Raw genomic sequence first — 16,178 nt, forward strand, 5'->3', positions numbered from 1 at the left:
CCTCCCACTCCCAACACATACATGTGCACTCCTTCAGTGCTTTTGGGAGCCTCTTGTGTGGGAGAAGTGATAATATAAGCAATCCATGCATAGCGAAGAAATAATTCAAAATGTTGTTTACTTTTTAGTAAATGTCAGTTTTTAAAAGACAGAGTTTCTTATATTGGTGACTAACTTGGGTTGGCCTTGAATTGCCATCTTATCTAATGATATTTTCCATGAGAGAGTTTCCCTCTATTAAACACTGGTGAGACCACATATGGAGTACTGTATCCAGTTTTAGAGTCCCCCAGTACAAGAGGGGCATGGACAGACTGCAGTGAGTGCAGTGAAGAGCCAACAGACATGATTAAAGGACTGAACATCTGACATAATGAGAGGCTGAGAACTGAAATTGTTTAGTTTGAAAATGAGAATGCTCAGGGTGGACCTTATCAGTCTGTGTAAATGTTTGATGGAGGGCTGTAAAAAGAAGGAGCCAGAGCTGTCTTGCTGGTATTGAGTGGCAGGACCACAGGCAGTGGGCTTAAATTAAAGTGCAGGAAATTCCATTTAGATTAAAATTAAAAATAAAAAAAAGACTGATTTCTGTTTGTGTTGGGTTTTGGCTTTTTTTTTTTTTTTTTTTTTTTATTACTACAATCACCTGCTGGAACAGGTTGCTTAGAGAGGTTGTAAAGTTTCCACTTTGGGAAAAGGTGGCTCAAAAGCCAAGTGGAAATAGCACTGACCCTGCCATAGGTAACCCTGCTTTGAGTAGTTGGGTTGGCTAGATGGTCTCTAGAGGCCCCTTCTTACCTCAGCTACTCTGTAAAGTTATCTGAATGTTTCTTTTCCTGTTTTTAAATGTTTAGTGGTCCCAAGTGTAATTCTTTCCTAGAAAATATATTATTGACTTCTTTTAATACTGTTTGGTTTCATATATACGCAGGATAAAAGCATGAAGAGAGCTTGATCAATGTAACCAAGTACTAAATCCTGTTTCTGCAGGCTCAGGCTGCTGTAAATGGAGGTGTTGAAAATGCTGTGCTTGATCAACCTGCTAACCCAGCTGCTGAGAATGTAGTTGTAGGTGAGAACCCTGAAATTCAAGAGGAACAAGTAGATGAAGAAGAGGAAGATAATGAAGATGAAGAGGATGCTGTAGTAGAAGATGCAGCAGATGCAAACAATGGAGCACAAGGTAACAGGTGACTCAAAACATTAATGTTCTAGTTCTTATTAAATATAAATTAATTGAATATAGAACTGCCATAATTGAAGGAAGCTATGTAAATTCCCACTTCAGCTTGTTTATCTTGGCTTTGCAAATTTCATGTGTTTTGAGTACTGAAGCATCTGCTTGCTGAAAAGCTGTCAGCAGTTACAAGATGAATATTAGGCACTCAAGTCTTTTTCTTCATTTAGAACATAGCATGGAGTGATTATGTCTTGTTTTGAGTGATCTAACAGCTATTGTCTCCTCAGATGACATGAACTGGAATGCTCTGGAATGGGATCGAGCAGCCGAAGAGCTTACTTGGGAGCGAGTGAGTAAGAATCATTTTCTTGAATTTAATAATCCAGGCTCTTACTTGAAATGATTTGTAGTGTTGCTGTGTTAAAATACATTTGGGATCACTCTTTTGTAAGAGCCTTTAGTGACCTAGAAAAATTGTTACATTATCAACAAAATGTTATTATGTTACTTCTTAACCATCAAAGAAAGCATTTCTTTGATATTAAGTATAGTAGCAGCTTATAAGTATAAAATACAGTAGGAGCTTAAAACATGTTTTAATAGTCTTTTCTGAAGTCTTTCACTTGGTGAGGTGTAGAAATGACTTGCAGCTTGCTTTGAGGACACTGGGCCAGATTAGGAGTGCAAAGATGTTGCATTAGATGTAGTTTAATGCTTAATTTTTGTATTTGTGAAGGCATTAGACTAAAGAAAAGAGGAATAGAAGTTTAGGTTTCTTTGCAAAAAGCAAATGTGTTTCTATAAAAATGATGGAGCATTTTAATGTAACATGGTTTCTGTGTTGTTTATGGATCACAAATTCCATAACTAGAGCATGACATGCATGTACACTGTAATCATGGAGTAGTGTAGAGACTTGAGAATTAGGTTTATGTAGCTGGTCTGGAAATAGCCAACATCTGAGTTCAAAGCTCACCAGATGCAGCAAAATCTGCCTCAAGGTAGATACAGCAACTTCACATGATTTACCAGCATCACTACTAGGCTGTGGTATAGCTGTTGCCTCGATTGCAAGGTAGTAGAAATACAGTTTCATCACGAGTGGCACATCTTGATATTTGTTTTGTATCTACTGAAAGTTTCTTAGTATGTTTTGAAAGATATTTCATGAAAAAGGACATATATAAATTCAGGTTCCTGAACCATTCTGTTGTTTATTTCAGGATGAAAGACTTTTATTTCTAAACCAAATTTATTTGCTAGAAAGTGCTGATATATTCCTAAGTGATGATATTTTGTTGCCTCTCCCTGAATATAGAAGTCAATTTCAGCATACTCTCATAACTACTTCCAGTGTTGTGCTGACATAGGCAATAGATGTGTACTTGACATTTAGTATCAAAATTGGGGTCAGTTCTTCTGTAAAAATACCATGCAAGTTTTCTGAATTCTCAAACATTTTTGCATCTTGGTTTGATTTGTAAAATATGTGCAACTCTTATATCTTGGAACTTAGTGCAAAGTCCTCGTACAAAAGAGCCTTGAACATGGAACTTTACAGCGGTAATTGTGGAGTAGGAGTGTCTGGATTGAAATAGTAAGATACACTCAAAGTGGGGGGGAAAAGAGTTTTTTTGTTTTTCAGTAGATGCTTTATTTTTGGCCACTCTGTGCATGCTTCCTGTAACAGCTGTCCTGAGTGATGGAGAATTTGTTTCCCATCTTCCCTAGTTGTAAAACAGTTCTGTTCAAAAGTTAATAACATACAGCATAGCAAATTGTCCTGTTAGTAGTTGCTTTTATACATCAAGGGTAAAATACTAACTTTCCTTAGTACAGCATAAACTGATATTTTGCAAGTAGGCTGAAACAAAAATTTGCTCTTGTATTTAAATATTGAGTTGATTAAACATGTACTTAAGTAGCCATTCAATCACTGCAGTATTTTGCAAATACAAAATCTTTGTCAGAGTCTTTAAAGACATGGAGAGAAACAGCTTAAAACGTGTATATAACAGCTTATATGTGTGTTTGGTTTGATGCATATAGATACAGGTGTTTTCAGATATTCCACATGTATATCACTGCCTTTGAACACTTGAGTTTAGTGTGTTGAGTGAGAACTTAGTTTCTCTATCTGTAAGAATTTATGTTCTGATACTGTTGTTGAGCCATTAAAAAGCTCTTGACTGCATTTGACAATAAAGGTCAATGTGAAAGAGGATTACTTTAGATTCAGGTTAGTTTTTCTGATAAGTAAAAATAACTTTCTTATCTTCACAGATGCTTGGACTTGATGGATCTCTAGTTTTCTTAGTAAGTGCAATCCTGTTTTCAAGAATTTCTACAGAAGGATGTTTTTAAAAAATACCTGTATTTTTTAATATACATAGTTGTATTTGAAGTCCTTATTTTCATATCATATATATATTTCTTTAAAGAAAGTTTCATATGATGTCATGTTCAAGCAAACTGGGATTTTTAGGAGTTTCACAGATTAGTGGTGTGTGTATAGCATAAAAGTGGAATTTCTTAAAAAATGTAGATAACTTTGGATCACTTACTCCACTGTAAATAAAAAACTAAACCTTTTAAAAAGTGCACACTGAAAATACGTATCTGTTTTAATGTTATGTTTTGATCTTTGTTATAATTAAAGTACAGTTCTCATTCAGATATATTTTTTTGTCCTAATACCACCATAATACCACTGCATCTAGTAGACTAGATTTTAAGATCTAAGATTTTCAGTTGACTTTATTTGGTTTTTTAAATTTTCAAAATATTCTGACTTAGAATCATTAAGTTAGAAAAAGACCTCAGAGATCATCAATGTCTCATGTTTAAACATGATGTCTTATATTTGCAATTACATTATTAGTCATTTACTTAAATATTAATATCAAAATAAGTAAAAATCCAGCATACTTGTGTCGGAGGTCACATCTTAGCTGAAATTAATATTAAAAAATAGAGATGTGCTATAATTTCTACACTCAGAGCTGTCAGTTTTGTTAACGCATTTGTTGTGGCAAAGACCAATTCTTAAAAGTTCAGATGAACATTTTCTCATTTATAAAAAAAATATCCAGACACGTTTCATGTAATTGTCTTTCAAGGTTTTGTATTTGTATTGCTTTTGAAATAAAAGCCTGCTTTTATAAAATGTAAGCAAGAGTAAGTGTACTTATCTAGAAAAAAGGTTAACAAATGTAAACAGGTGCTTTCACAAACTGAACTGCCTGTTCTGGTCTTTGTGTTAGAGCACAAACTTCCTGCCTCTAATATGAGATGTGCAAGTTCTGGTCATAATAGACTGTTGAAATAAGAAATTGAGATACAAAAGTCAAGTCACTTACTTAGACTGACATTTATGTACTGTTTTCTTGTCATCTTCCTTCCTCTTTCCCCCATACTCCTTACAGGAACATGTCTTTTGGGTTGTGTCTTTAAATACGCTGTTCATACTTGTATTTGGTAAGTATTTTTTGGTTTTAGGGTTTAAAATTACCCCTTTTTTGTGAATTGATAGTGCAGGTCTATTTTAAGGCTGTTCTAGAAAAATGAAGATCTGACATCTAAGAATAGAACCAAAAAGGAACTGGCAATATGAATAACAAATATTTATTATTTTCTAGTTTTGTCATTTTAATTTCTTTAAGTGAATAGATTTAAAATAGGACACCTAGCAGAACCTTAACCATGTCAACCAAACCACAGAAAATATTTATTTTTAATATTGCTAAATTGAAAGAGGAATCTCATGGAATTTAATTTGTGAGGAAATGCAGTACTTTGAGGAATGGCTAAGGTATTTTTTTTTTCTCCTTATTGTTTTTATTAGATAGAGTAATAGAAATTTTTCCATTAAGAATCCATTCTTGGAGCTCAAACTGAAAGGGAGGTATGCAAGAATGTAGCATTTTAGTGACAAGATGAATCATATTACACACTTCAAGAGATACCAGACAAAAATACCACAACGTTTCACTAGCTGTGAATGATCAGTTTAGAAAAGAATTTGTTGCTTTGGTGTTTTTTCAGTGGTCTTGCTTGGCAGAAGGATTTGAGATTGAAAACTGAAGTTGTACTGTAGATAAGTTTTTACAGACAAAGTAAAGCTCACAACACTAAACCAGTGATTTAAGTATCTAGATACTGAAACAGAACAGCAAATCAAAAGAAAATAAACATAAATATATTGTGTGTTTAATTCACAAGAAACTGTAACTGTTCTAAAATAAGAGTTGGAAGATACTTGAACTATTTCTTTCTGATAATTACTGTATTTTAATTTGAAGTTACCAGAAGTTAATTGGTTTTTTTAGCTGTTGTAATATTTTTTTATTTTGCTTTTCATTAAGTAGATAATAACCATGAAATTTCTAAACTATGGATTAAAATTCCATAATAAGTAAGTAATAAGAATAATTAATGAGGTTGTCATATAGAAACATTTTCAGTAGCTGCTTTGCCAAGTGGGAAACTCACAAATAGACAAGAGAAGAGAATGACTTCCCTAAGCAAGGAGGAGGTCTGGGAATTTAATATGTGCCTCTCAACCCTATTTTTAGTTTCTTTCCCGTTAAGTAATACTGCTTAATTTACAACTGCCAAATCTCTAGTAATTTGTAATTATAGCACTTGTGAGTTCAGATGTCACAGGAGGTACTTTATAAAGGATAAAACATAAGGAAAGCATTTGTAACCTTAATTAGTGGTACAGAAATTCTCCTTAGACAAATTTAATTCATTTCAACTTAATTAATATTTTCTATAGCTCATTCTAGTGCTCACAGAGGAGTTTGTACTAGTTTGTGCTCTTTTTTTTTTTAAGGAATCTATTAGAAAATCTCTTTTAAATAAAGCTATATAGAAAACATGATAAACTGTGCACTATATTCTCATAAAATGTCAGAAAAGCAACTTTTAAATTATTAGTCTGATACCTGTAGGAGTTGTGAGTGTGATCTTTTTCATCTCACTTTCCTTTCTCTTGTTCTTACTGGGCAGGGAGAGCTCAATTCCTCCCTTTATCTTTTACATGTTTGCTCTTCCCAGTTGCTGCTGATTTTTTCTAAAAAAAAGACATAAATTAAAACTTTCTTTATCGTTGATTAGGGTAATAGGAATCCTGCTAAATCTTTTCCTGTAGTTTTTTTGTTGGTTTGTTGCTTCTTGGGTTTTGAATTTGGGGCTTTTTTATATGCTGGTCATACAGAAACAAGAAGAGAGAAAATCGTCATACTTTTTATTTGATGGAATGCTTAGTCTGTAGTAGTTCCCAGAGTAGACTACCATCATGTAGTGAAGACAATATAGGTGAAAATAAAAGCTTGCCATGCCTGCAGCCCCTTCACTTTATACTGGTGCCCTCCACTCCTATAAAAAATTGATGTTGAATACTGTAGTTCTTCGTAACTTGGTTAGAAGACAACAGAGGGAGATAAAATAACTGAAGAAAATTGATTTTCTAGAAATATTCAGGTTTCTAAAAATGAGTAAGTGCTGTGTTTTCTAACACATTTCCCGTGAAACCTCAGAATTGTCAGGAGTGAGTTCTCAGGAATGATAAACAATGTTCAGTACATTAAACCAAAGTAAAAGACTTTTCAGTTGCTTCTCATCCCTTCACTGGGTGTCATCTTTCTCCCCCTCCTCTTCCCTTTGCAAATTTCTGCAGAGCTTGCATTTTTCACAATATTTTAAGTATTCTTAAGAATTAAAGCACTAGAAAATGAAGCCTTGTTAAAGCAAGTCCCATCTCACCAGGCTGTAAAATGGCTACTGAAGTCTTTTAGTGCATGGGAAAAAATGAATGTACAGCACAGGTTCGTTCCTACAGTCGTAGACTTATACCAGTCTAGTACATAACACTGAGAAATTTAATTATTTTACACACTGCAAAATGAAGTAAGAAGGAAAATACTATCCTCTTATTCTGTATAGTTTTAGTCCTTAAATGCAAATTCTTATCTGATTTTCAGTGTTAGTAAAATTATAGAAATCTACCACTTGCAAATATTTGCACAGAAATTAATTTTTGTACTTTTTTCATAAAATTTATAAGTAGTAGAATAATACCATGTTACAGTATTCATCCTGCAAATAAGATTCCATTTAGCAGTTTTCATGGCCTTTTTTTCTCCTTTCTGCTTACATTATGCAGCATTTTGTCCATACCACATTGGTCATTTCTCCATTGTTGGCCTGGGCTTTGAGGAATATGTGAGTACTGTTTTATAATTTCAAAATTAAAAAAGAAACTACCACTGTTTATTCAATCACGATATTTCTGCAGCATCTTTCCACTTCATTTTGTGATTGCAAAGGTAACTTGGAGTATGTCTTCTTACTTGTCCTTCAACCTTTTTGAATCTGATTAAAAATGTTGTCCCACTCTTTTCCACTACCTCCATTATTTACATCACAAGTGAGGTTCTTACTGTTTGTAAAAACTGTGTGTGTGTCTTCAGGGGTTTTTTAACAGCCTCTTGTTCCCTGTGTACATTTTTAATTTGTGTACTAATTCTCATAGTGGATGATAATAAGTAGGGGAAACTAGAGGATGAATGAAACAGTATAAGGTGATACTTTCTGTTTCATATATTGCAGTTGTTTTGAGTTTGGAGAAAGTAGTTGTAATGTAAATGTAAACATTATCTATTCTTGATGAAGATACAAAAATAATAGCAGATTATTAAAATATGTAAAAAGAGAGAGAAACTTGGCATTCTTCCAAAGAGTTGGGATTTAGAATTTATCTTAATTACATAAAAAAGGAGATGTAATCTAAGATCTACTTTACCCTTTTTTCCTCTTTGTTCCAGGTCCAAGCATCTCACTTTGAAGGCCTGATTACAACTATAGTGGGATATGTTCTTCTAGCAGTGACTCTAATTGTTTGTCATGTATCCTTTTGTCAGTAGTTACCCGTTTCAGATTTACATGTAAATATTTTTTCTGGCTTTGCTTTGAGGAGGTGCAGACATGATGCAGGTGCACTTCACTCACCATTTTTCTCTGCTCTTTTGGTGAAATTAGAAGGAAAGGTCTCTTATGTTCTCTTGGACATTTAGAAGTTGTCAGTGTGACTGCCTGCTTTCAAACACTTCCACATGCTTAACAACACAATCAAAGGCTTTTATGCTTGCTTGAGGGTCTGTCTAAGGAGAAGAGTGTAAAATCATTTTTTCCTCACTATCCCTATGCTTCTGCTGTGAACTGTAGTTGCAACAGAGAGATTATGAAAGGGGAGATCATGAAAATATGGGAGGTATGATGAGAAATTTATTTGAATATTTTGATCCTGCCAGATGTTTTGAATATGAATTATTTTTGTTTCTTGGTTGTGTCTTTGAACTACCAAGAGTTTGCCGTAAGAATTTCTTTCTCGTTATTACTTTTTTAGGGAAAACTACTTTCACTTAGTTGTAGAAAATAAAGCTGGAAGGATTTGCTTTGTCACAAGTAAGAATGCTGCATTCCAGCTGCATGTTTTTTTACATCAGCTTCAATTTGAAAGAATATACATTTGTTAGCAGTTTTCTGTTCAAAAGTACACAAAGTTAACATCAACTTTCTACATCAGTATAGCAATGTGCAGTGCAAGTGTAAAACATTAGTAGATTAGCATGTAGGGTTTGCCTCCTTCAAAAAACCCCAAAACAAAAGTGCAGTATGCATCCAGCTTTTCTTGGAAAAGGTAAGAATTTGATTTAGACAGCAGGGAAGGAAGAGCTAGTATTTAAAATAGATCTTCAGACTTTGAACTTACGTATTTGTGGCAGATGTTTTCAGACACAACTGTTTCTTTCTTGAGAAAACTTCTGGTTGCTTAATTTAAGAAGGGTCGTATTATTAATAATTACTTATTTACTTTAGATGCATGTTTGAGCATGTTACCTGCCACACCAGATCATGACTTCTAGAGTCACAGCCAATTTTGAAAATGGAACCCTGATGAAACACATACTTTTCATTTTTCTCTTTTATAAAATTTCCTGTTGCTAAAAGCAATGTAATATAGTGGTTGATATTAATTAGGCTGTTACAAAGTGTTTTCCAGTGTTATTTTCTTGACAAAGCTGTTCAGGGTTTGGCAGCGCTTGTTAAGTTCCAGCGATCACGTCGCTTACTAGGAGTTTGCTATATTGTTGTCAAGGTAATCCTATTTTTTGTGTGGGGAAATAAAACCCTCTCAATTTAAACTGGCATTATCATTTTCTCAGCAATTTTTGTTAAACTAGTGAGTTGTTATTTTCTCTCTTTTCCTAAAGGTTTCCTTGTTAGTGGTGGTTGAAATTGGTGTGTTTCCTCTCATTTGTGGCTGGTGGTTGGATATATGCTCCTTGGTAAGAACAGAAACCTATGTGATAAAGTTTTGTAAGAATGTTTATATTTGAAGCAAAAAGAAAAAATTCTGATGAGAAGAGAGTTGTCAATATGAGTTTGACTGCACTCTTCTGTTTTCATAAACGGCATTTCCAAAGGGAAGGGTTTTTTAGATATTGCCTAATGCTAATTTTGAGGGGGTTTATGTTACTAAGTGCAAATTAACATGCCGTTACTAAAATAGCAAGATCCTAATCCTTTTTAGTGCAGTTACAAGACCACTGTGGTAATGAGCTTACTTATAGGCAAACTTGTGTGCTGAATAAACCTCTTTATGTGGCTATCTTATGTGAAACGGTAATGACTTTGTGTTTTAAGTTGCCCAGTCTCTTTCTGTTTTGGAAGAGGTCCTTACTGCATTTGTTTGGAATTGAGGACAGTTTTTCTGTCCTGAAAAATGTCAAGTGATAAATTTGAAATGGACAAAACTAGTTTTTTCCAGCCTTAGTAGAAACCGAACTTTACTTTAGGAATTATTTGCTTTCATCATAGTGTCACTTTGTTTGAATTGATTTTTAACTTATGTAGATCCTGTTAGTGATTGAGTTGACGTATTTCTTCTTTCTGTCAAGAAATAAATTGATCAGAAGTTGATCTTTATTTGCTGTTCTTATCATAAGTAATTCCTTTTTTCTCTGGTGTATTCATGTGTTAAAGCAAACATTTCAAAATAGTATATATGTAGTAGTATATATGAACTAGGGTAAACAAAATGAGTGGTTGTGGATGTTTGCCAACTTTATTCATATTTGTTACTACTTGCCTCCTTCTAGGAGATGTTTGATGCCACTCTGAAAGACAGAGAATTGAGCTTTCAGTCTGCCCCAGGCACCACAATGTTTCTGCACTGGTTGGTTGGAATGGTTTATGTCTTCTATTTTGCATCCTTCATCCTTTTGCTAAGAGAGGTGAGTCTGTAAGAGCAAAATAGTTATGTAACACAGTTAGAGGCTTTCATATGTGGGTATTGCTGCTACCATTTTTTATGTGCTTATTAGATTCACTTTTATGTAAAAAGGGCCATGCTGGTACTTACTGCAGTGGAAAAATCATGATTTTGCATATATTTTACTTAGAGATGTTTGGTTTACAAACAGCTGTTAAATCTGAGTGTTACCTTCAGATGAATCCAAATGTGTTTTAGTTGCTTAAGATCAATCAGTACTGGAAAATTAAGCTTGTATTTGGTTATTGGGTCTCTGCTTCTCTGTAATAATACTTTCTTCGTTCTATTTCTGTGCGATTTTGGTGAATCTTGTTCACCTAATATCCTGATTACAATAAAGCTTATTTTCTGCAGCAATCTTGTTCAAAATGAAAAATAAATACAAAGATTATATTCTCCTCATATATTGTTTTCTATTTCCTGCTTCAGGTATTGAGACCTGGTGTCTTATGGTTTCTCAGGAATTTGAATGATCCAGACTTCAATCCCGTGCAGGAAATGATTCACTTGCCCATCTATAGACATCTCAGGAGGTTTATCTTATCAGTGGTAAGGACTTAACTGAAAGATAACTTTATTTAGAAGGAAAGCTTTATATGCTGGCTTCCATACACAGTACTGTGTATTTAAAGAAAAATATTTTCACCATGGAAGAGAACTGGTACTGTAAGAGGTTGCCAACAGAATCTGCATCTTTCAATACTGGAAACTCAAATGGATAAGTTTCTGAGCAGCCTGATCTGGGTCTGCTTAGAGCAAGAGTTTGGGGAGAGTTAGTTGGATTTCAGAAGTCTCTTCTAAACCAGGTATCTTATGCCAAGTCACAGGAAATGTTTGTGTATTCAGAAAACAAGTGTTTATTATTATGGATATTGTAAATCACGTAATTTTCATAATGCCCTCAGTTACTGCAGTAAACATTGTGTGTCCAGTTCAGCCAAAATAGGGCAGCAGGGGAGAGTAACTTTCAAGCTAAGTTTTGGATTGAATTGGATTCTGCTGCTCTCGCCAGTGGTGTCTGTTTCCAGATTATCATTGTAAGATACTGAAAACAATGAGAGTTTTTTCCCTTTACTTGTTTGTCTGTGGCTTGCTTAACATGCAGTCAAGGAAGGGTCACAGACTGTCTTTGACATAAATGTCACATGAGCTGTGTAAATTGACACACCGGAAACATTCTTTGATGTACTGCATTGTTACACCTGAGGTGCTTTGAGCAGTGAAAGCTCAGAGACATCCTGGTTCTGTTAGAGAGCCCCTCAGTATCTGAGTGGAGTTGACCTTTCCACCTTTCTGGGCATTCTATCCTTAGGTAATTGTAATTCTTCAGCTGCGTGAAATTTCATGGTACATCACATGGCCCAAATACAAGCAAAGATCTGCTGGTTGCTCATGGTCTCACTATGTTGGAATGGGCAGTTACTTGAACTTCACCTTTTAATTTGCTCAGCTGATTAATTCAGAATTTTTCACTAGCCTCATGCTAGAATATTGCATCCAGAATGGTAATCATTTACCATTTCAAAGAATAAATCATACCTTTCAAACTCTTTATTTCTATGTATTCTAAAGATATGTCCTATGTATGACATAAACTATTAATTTTCAAGAAGAATGGGATTCAGTTTTTCTTTTTTGATGTAGTTGAACACCTTTTCTTTTTCACATTTTTAGTCTCCAGTGGTGCATTTGTATGGAATATAAGAATATGTTTAAAATGTACTTAATTTTTCATCTAATTCCTTAAGGAAACAGGATTCATAGAAGTGTATTGTCTTCAGGCACTTCATGTCCCCTACTTGGTCTTTCAGTCAACTTGAAATGTGAGGAAACAGGAACTGAAAGGTCTTTTGATGCTTCAGCAAGAAAGTCAGCCACTTAGAAAAGAGTGGAATACAAAATAAGTAATCCTGGTGTTGGGGAAGGGTGAAGAAAGAACAGCTCTCTGACATTGCTCTAGCTGTCAGCAGGATTGTTCTGGTGCTTATTCAGCTGCACTCCTATTTGGCAAGGGCATTGTAGTCTACTGGTCTGCCTGGGATGGAATTGATTTTCTTCATCACGGCAAATGTCTTTCTGCACCTTGAATTGGCAGCTGAAACAGTGTTGCTAACACAGACCTGTTGGCTATGGCTGGACAGTGCTTGCACAGCATCCTGGCATTTTCTTTGCTGCTGTGCCCTGATTCCTCACCTCCAGTGAATAAGCTGCAGGTGGGGAAGAGGGTATCCCTGGAATAGGGTGACCCAAACTGACCAAAGGGGTATGACATCATGCTCAGCAGTGAAAGACATGAGAAAGGAGGTTGTGGGGGGATGTTCATGGTTATGCTTTTTGTCTTCCTGACTCACCAGGAAATTGCTGATTGTTTGTCTGCTGATGGGAAGCAGAGACTGAATTCTTATTGTTTTGACTGGATGCTTGGTGCTTTCTCTATTAAATTGCCATTATCTCAGCCTTGCCTGCCTTCTGTTTTGCCTTCCTCTTCAGCTGGAGAGGGGAATGAGCAAGTAACTTGCTGGTATTCAGCTGTTAGCCAGGGCTAGCCCACCACACCGAGGGAACATGTCAGAGATGGGTGGGAAACTAGGTTTGGTTGTTTCTGCTATTTGGATTAACTTGTTTACTTTTTTATTGCAGATTGTTTTTGGATCAATTGTACTGCTCATGCTCTGGCTTCCTATACGCATTATTAAGTATCTCCTGCCTAATTTTCTTCCATATAATGTTATGCTCTACAGGTGAGCATGTATTTTTAAAAAGATGGGGGTTTTTCAGTGTTGCTATAACTTGAAAAAGTGTATTGGCACTCCCTGAGCATTAAAGTGATACTTTATGTTATTTTGTTTTCAGTTAATCTAATCTTCATTGTTCTAAGAAGTAAAGGGTAAAGGATGTGGCTACATCATACAATGTGACAAATGAAAAGTTATTTGAAAAAAGAAGCATTTTGTATTCCTTCTGTAGAGATAACTGGTCAGGGCTTTATGCTCTCTAACACTTCCCATTTCAGTGTTCTGATAGTGAAGTTCCTTTCGTGTTTTTTTTAACACACTCATTCATGATTGTCATTTGCCTCAGGAGTAAAAGAATATCTGTAACTGTATTTCTTTAATGATAACATTTTTTTTTTCTATTTCTGAATAATAATTCAAGCAGTAATGGTAGATGTAAATAGAGAAACAAACTGTATTCTTAGATATAATCTTTCTCAATGTTTTTTGCTAAATTTTTTATATGTCAAAGTGCCTAACCTCTGCTCATATACAGGAAAAAACCTCAGCAAAAAACTAAGAATTTTCCTTTTTGGCATTCAACGCATTTTTGTATTGTGGTGGCATTAATAGGATTCAGTGTAAAAAAATTCTCTTAGAATGTTCCTTATGTTTGTTTTCCTCCTCTTCCCATTGTTTCCAGTGATGCTCCCGTAAGTGAACTTTCCCTAGAGCTGCTTTTGCTTCAGGTAGTGCTTCCAGCTTTGCTAGAACAAGGACATACGAGACAGTGGTTGAAAGGTCTTGTACGAGCATGGACTGTTACTGCTGGATACTTGCTGTAAGTAAAGAAATCCAAAACCAGCTATGACCACTGTGTCCAGTTTGGCCTTTAAACATGAAGGCAGCTTTCCAGAAAGTTATCCCAACAAGCAGGTTTGATAGCTCTTCTATAGATAAATATGTGATGACAGACTTCTATAGTGATTGCTGTCTTCTAAGCAGTAGATGTATGTACTTCTGGGCTAGCCTTTGACAAGTAATGCTTTTGGTACGCTATTACAGCATTTGTTTAGTGAAAGAAATCTGTAAAAGTATGACTAACATCTTCCTAACTCCCTAATATATGAAAATAAAGAGATAAATGTCAGCAGTGTGCTTCCATGAATCATCTAAATAAAATTCATGTGCATTTCTTGCATTTCTTACTATGAGAAGGAAAAAAAAATATTTAGAGCATAGAGCTGGAAAAGTAAGCAACTTTAAAAGGGGGTTTTAAAGTTAGTTCAGACTTTAGAGAAGGATAAAGCTATATCTTTGTCAAATAAAGTAAATTATTGTACTGCCAAGCAGAGTTCTAGCACATGAAATTATTTTTTAGTTCATCTATTGTTGGCCAAATTTGTCAAAAAAAAGTAAGGTTGATTTTGTTTCTGTACAGTTTTCAGTTTAACTTCAAAGTATACTGGCATTCTCCCACCATGTTGCAATCTCAGGATCAAGAATTATTCTTTGCCAAGTTATGTCTGAGAAACTGAGTAAATAAATGAAAGACTTCATTGTAATCCAGTATACCTATTTTAGTTTTTCATGAGGAAACTCTCCTCACCCCCTCTTCTCTTAGTTTGCATTTTTGAAGAAGTTTTTAATTATTTTCCAAGTTTTGATTGTGTTTAAGTATAGTGTAAACAAGAGAGTTTTGGAGATGATGACAGAAATGGCTTTTCTTACTCCACTGTTGCAGCTGTTTAGGACAATTGCAAATTACCTCTTGAGCAATTTTAGTTTAGCACAGATGAAAATCTTTTGCTCTGTTGTTCTCAAAAAGCAAACTGTTGGATAAATTTCATTGCTAATAGAATATCTGCACAAATCTTACTCTGCAAAAGCTGAGGAAAATTAAGCTCTGAATGTTCATTTTTAATCAGACTCAAAATTTGCTAATTGTATATGTAAATATATCAGCATAATAATTTTAAAGTAGATTGGTTTTATTCTAAGATTGATATTCTTTAAAAGTTGTGAGCAATTTAGAATCTTGTTGAAAGACTCTGCCTGCCTCTGTACTTCTGGCAGCACATCCATAGCAATGCAGCACCATCCCTGTATGGCCCTTGTTGCCTACAGAGCTCAGTGACAGTAGCATAAAAACTCTCAGTACAGCCATGTGCTTACACATACTGAAATATCCATGCAATTTTCCTTTCACGTGCACAACACCAAGACCTTTAATATCAGGTGGTGTTTTTAAAGCAGTCAGAAAGATAAGTGATCTTTCCTTGTGATTGTATTCCAGCTACATCCACACCAGCGCTTTTTTTTCTAAGTTGTGTTTATGATGACATTGAGTATGTTACCAAAAAGGGCTATATTTCTATTTCTCATTCATATCAAACAGAACAAAACAGAAATTTTGATTGTTACAGGGATCTTCATTCTTACCTACTTGGTGATCAGGAAGAGAATGAAAACAATGCAAATCAGCAACCTAACAACCAGCATGCTCGCAATAATAATGCCATTCCAGTTGTGGGCGAAGGTCTCCATGCAGCCCATCAAGCCATACTTCAACAAGGAGGACCTGTGGGTTTCCAGCCTTATCGCAGGCCTTTAAAATTCCCACTCAGGGTATGTATACCAAACACATCAAGAGAAAAGTAAAAGCATTTGAGAAAAGTGGGGTTTTTTTCTAAGAAAGATTTGGCCCACGTTATCAGAAGTCACGTAGTGGGTCCTGTTTTGTATGGTTTTCAGCTTTCTAGAGCGTAGAGTTGCAGTTATGCTCATGTAAGGCTTTTTTCAGCCTGTAACTTAAGACCTTCAATTACAATTTTATTTATAGAACCCACACTTGTTAAGTATTATGTGTCAGTTGACATCTTATTTTTTCCACAGTAAGTAATGGAGAGAAAGACAATAAGCCCCTCTCAAATAGGTAGTTCAG

General features: G+C 35.0%; 1 protein-coding gene across 2 annotated transcripts in view; it reads left to right on the forward strand.

The window, feature by feature from the left end:
- Positions 1–16,178, forward strand: part of MARCHF6 (membrane associated ring-CH-type finger 6) — a 45,540-nt gene that overhangs the window by 16,096 nt on the left and 13,266 nt on the right. For both annotated transcript variants that reach the window (XM_056482980.1, XM_056482979.1), the window contains exons 7-19: positions 991–1,183; positions 1,468–1,529; positions 3,464–3,496; positions 4,606–4,657; positions 7,350–7,408; positions 8,011–8,091; positions 9,276–9,344; positions 9,460–9,534; positions 10,348–10,482; positions 10,950–11,069; positions 13,161–13,261; positions 13,938–14,075; positions 15,661–15,862. In XM_056482980.1, coding sequence (XP_056338955.1) covers positions 991–1,183; positions 1,468–1,529; positions 3,464–3,496; positions 4,606–4,657; positions 7,350–7,408; positions 8,011–8,091; positions 9,276–9,344; positions 9,460–9,534; positions 10,348–10,482; positions 10,950–11,069; positions 13,161–13,261; positions 13,938–14,075; positions 15,661–15,862 — 1,320 coding nt within the window. The remainder of the gene's footprint in view (positions 1–990; positions 1,184–1,467; positions 1,530–3,463; positions 3,497–4,605; positions 4,658–7,349; positions 7,409–8,010; positions 8,092–9,275; positions 9,345–9,459; positions 9,535–10,347; positions 10,483–10,949; positions 11,070–13,160; positions 13,262–13,937; positions 14,076–15,660; positions 15,863–16,178) is intronic.

Source organism: Oenanthe melanoleuca, chromosome 2, assembly GCF_029582105.1.
Source record: "Oenanthe melanoleuca isolate GR-GAL-2019-014 chromosome 2, OMel1.0, whole genome shotgun sequence".
Taxonomy (NCBI): domain Eukaryota; kingdom Metazoa; phylum Chordata; class Aves; order Passeriformes; family Muscicapidae; genus Oenanthe; species Oenanthe melanoleuca.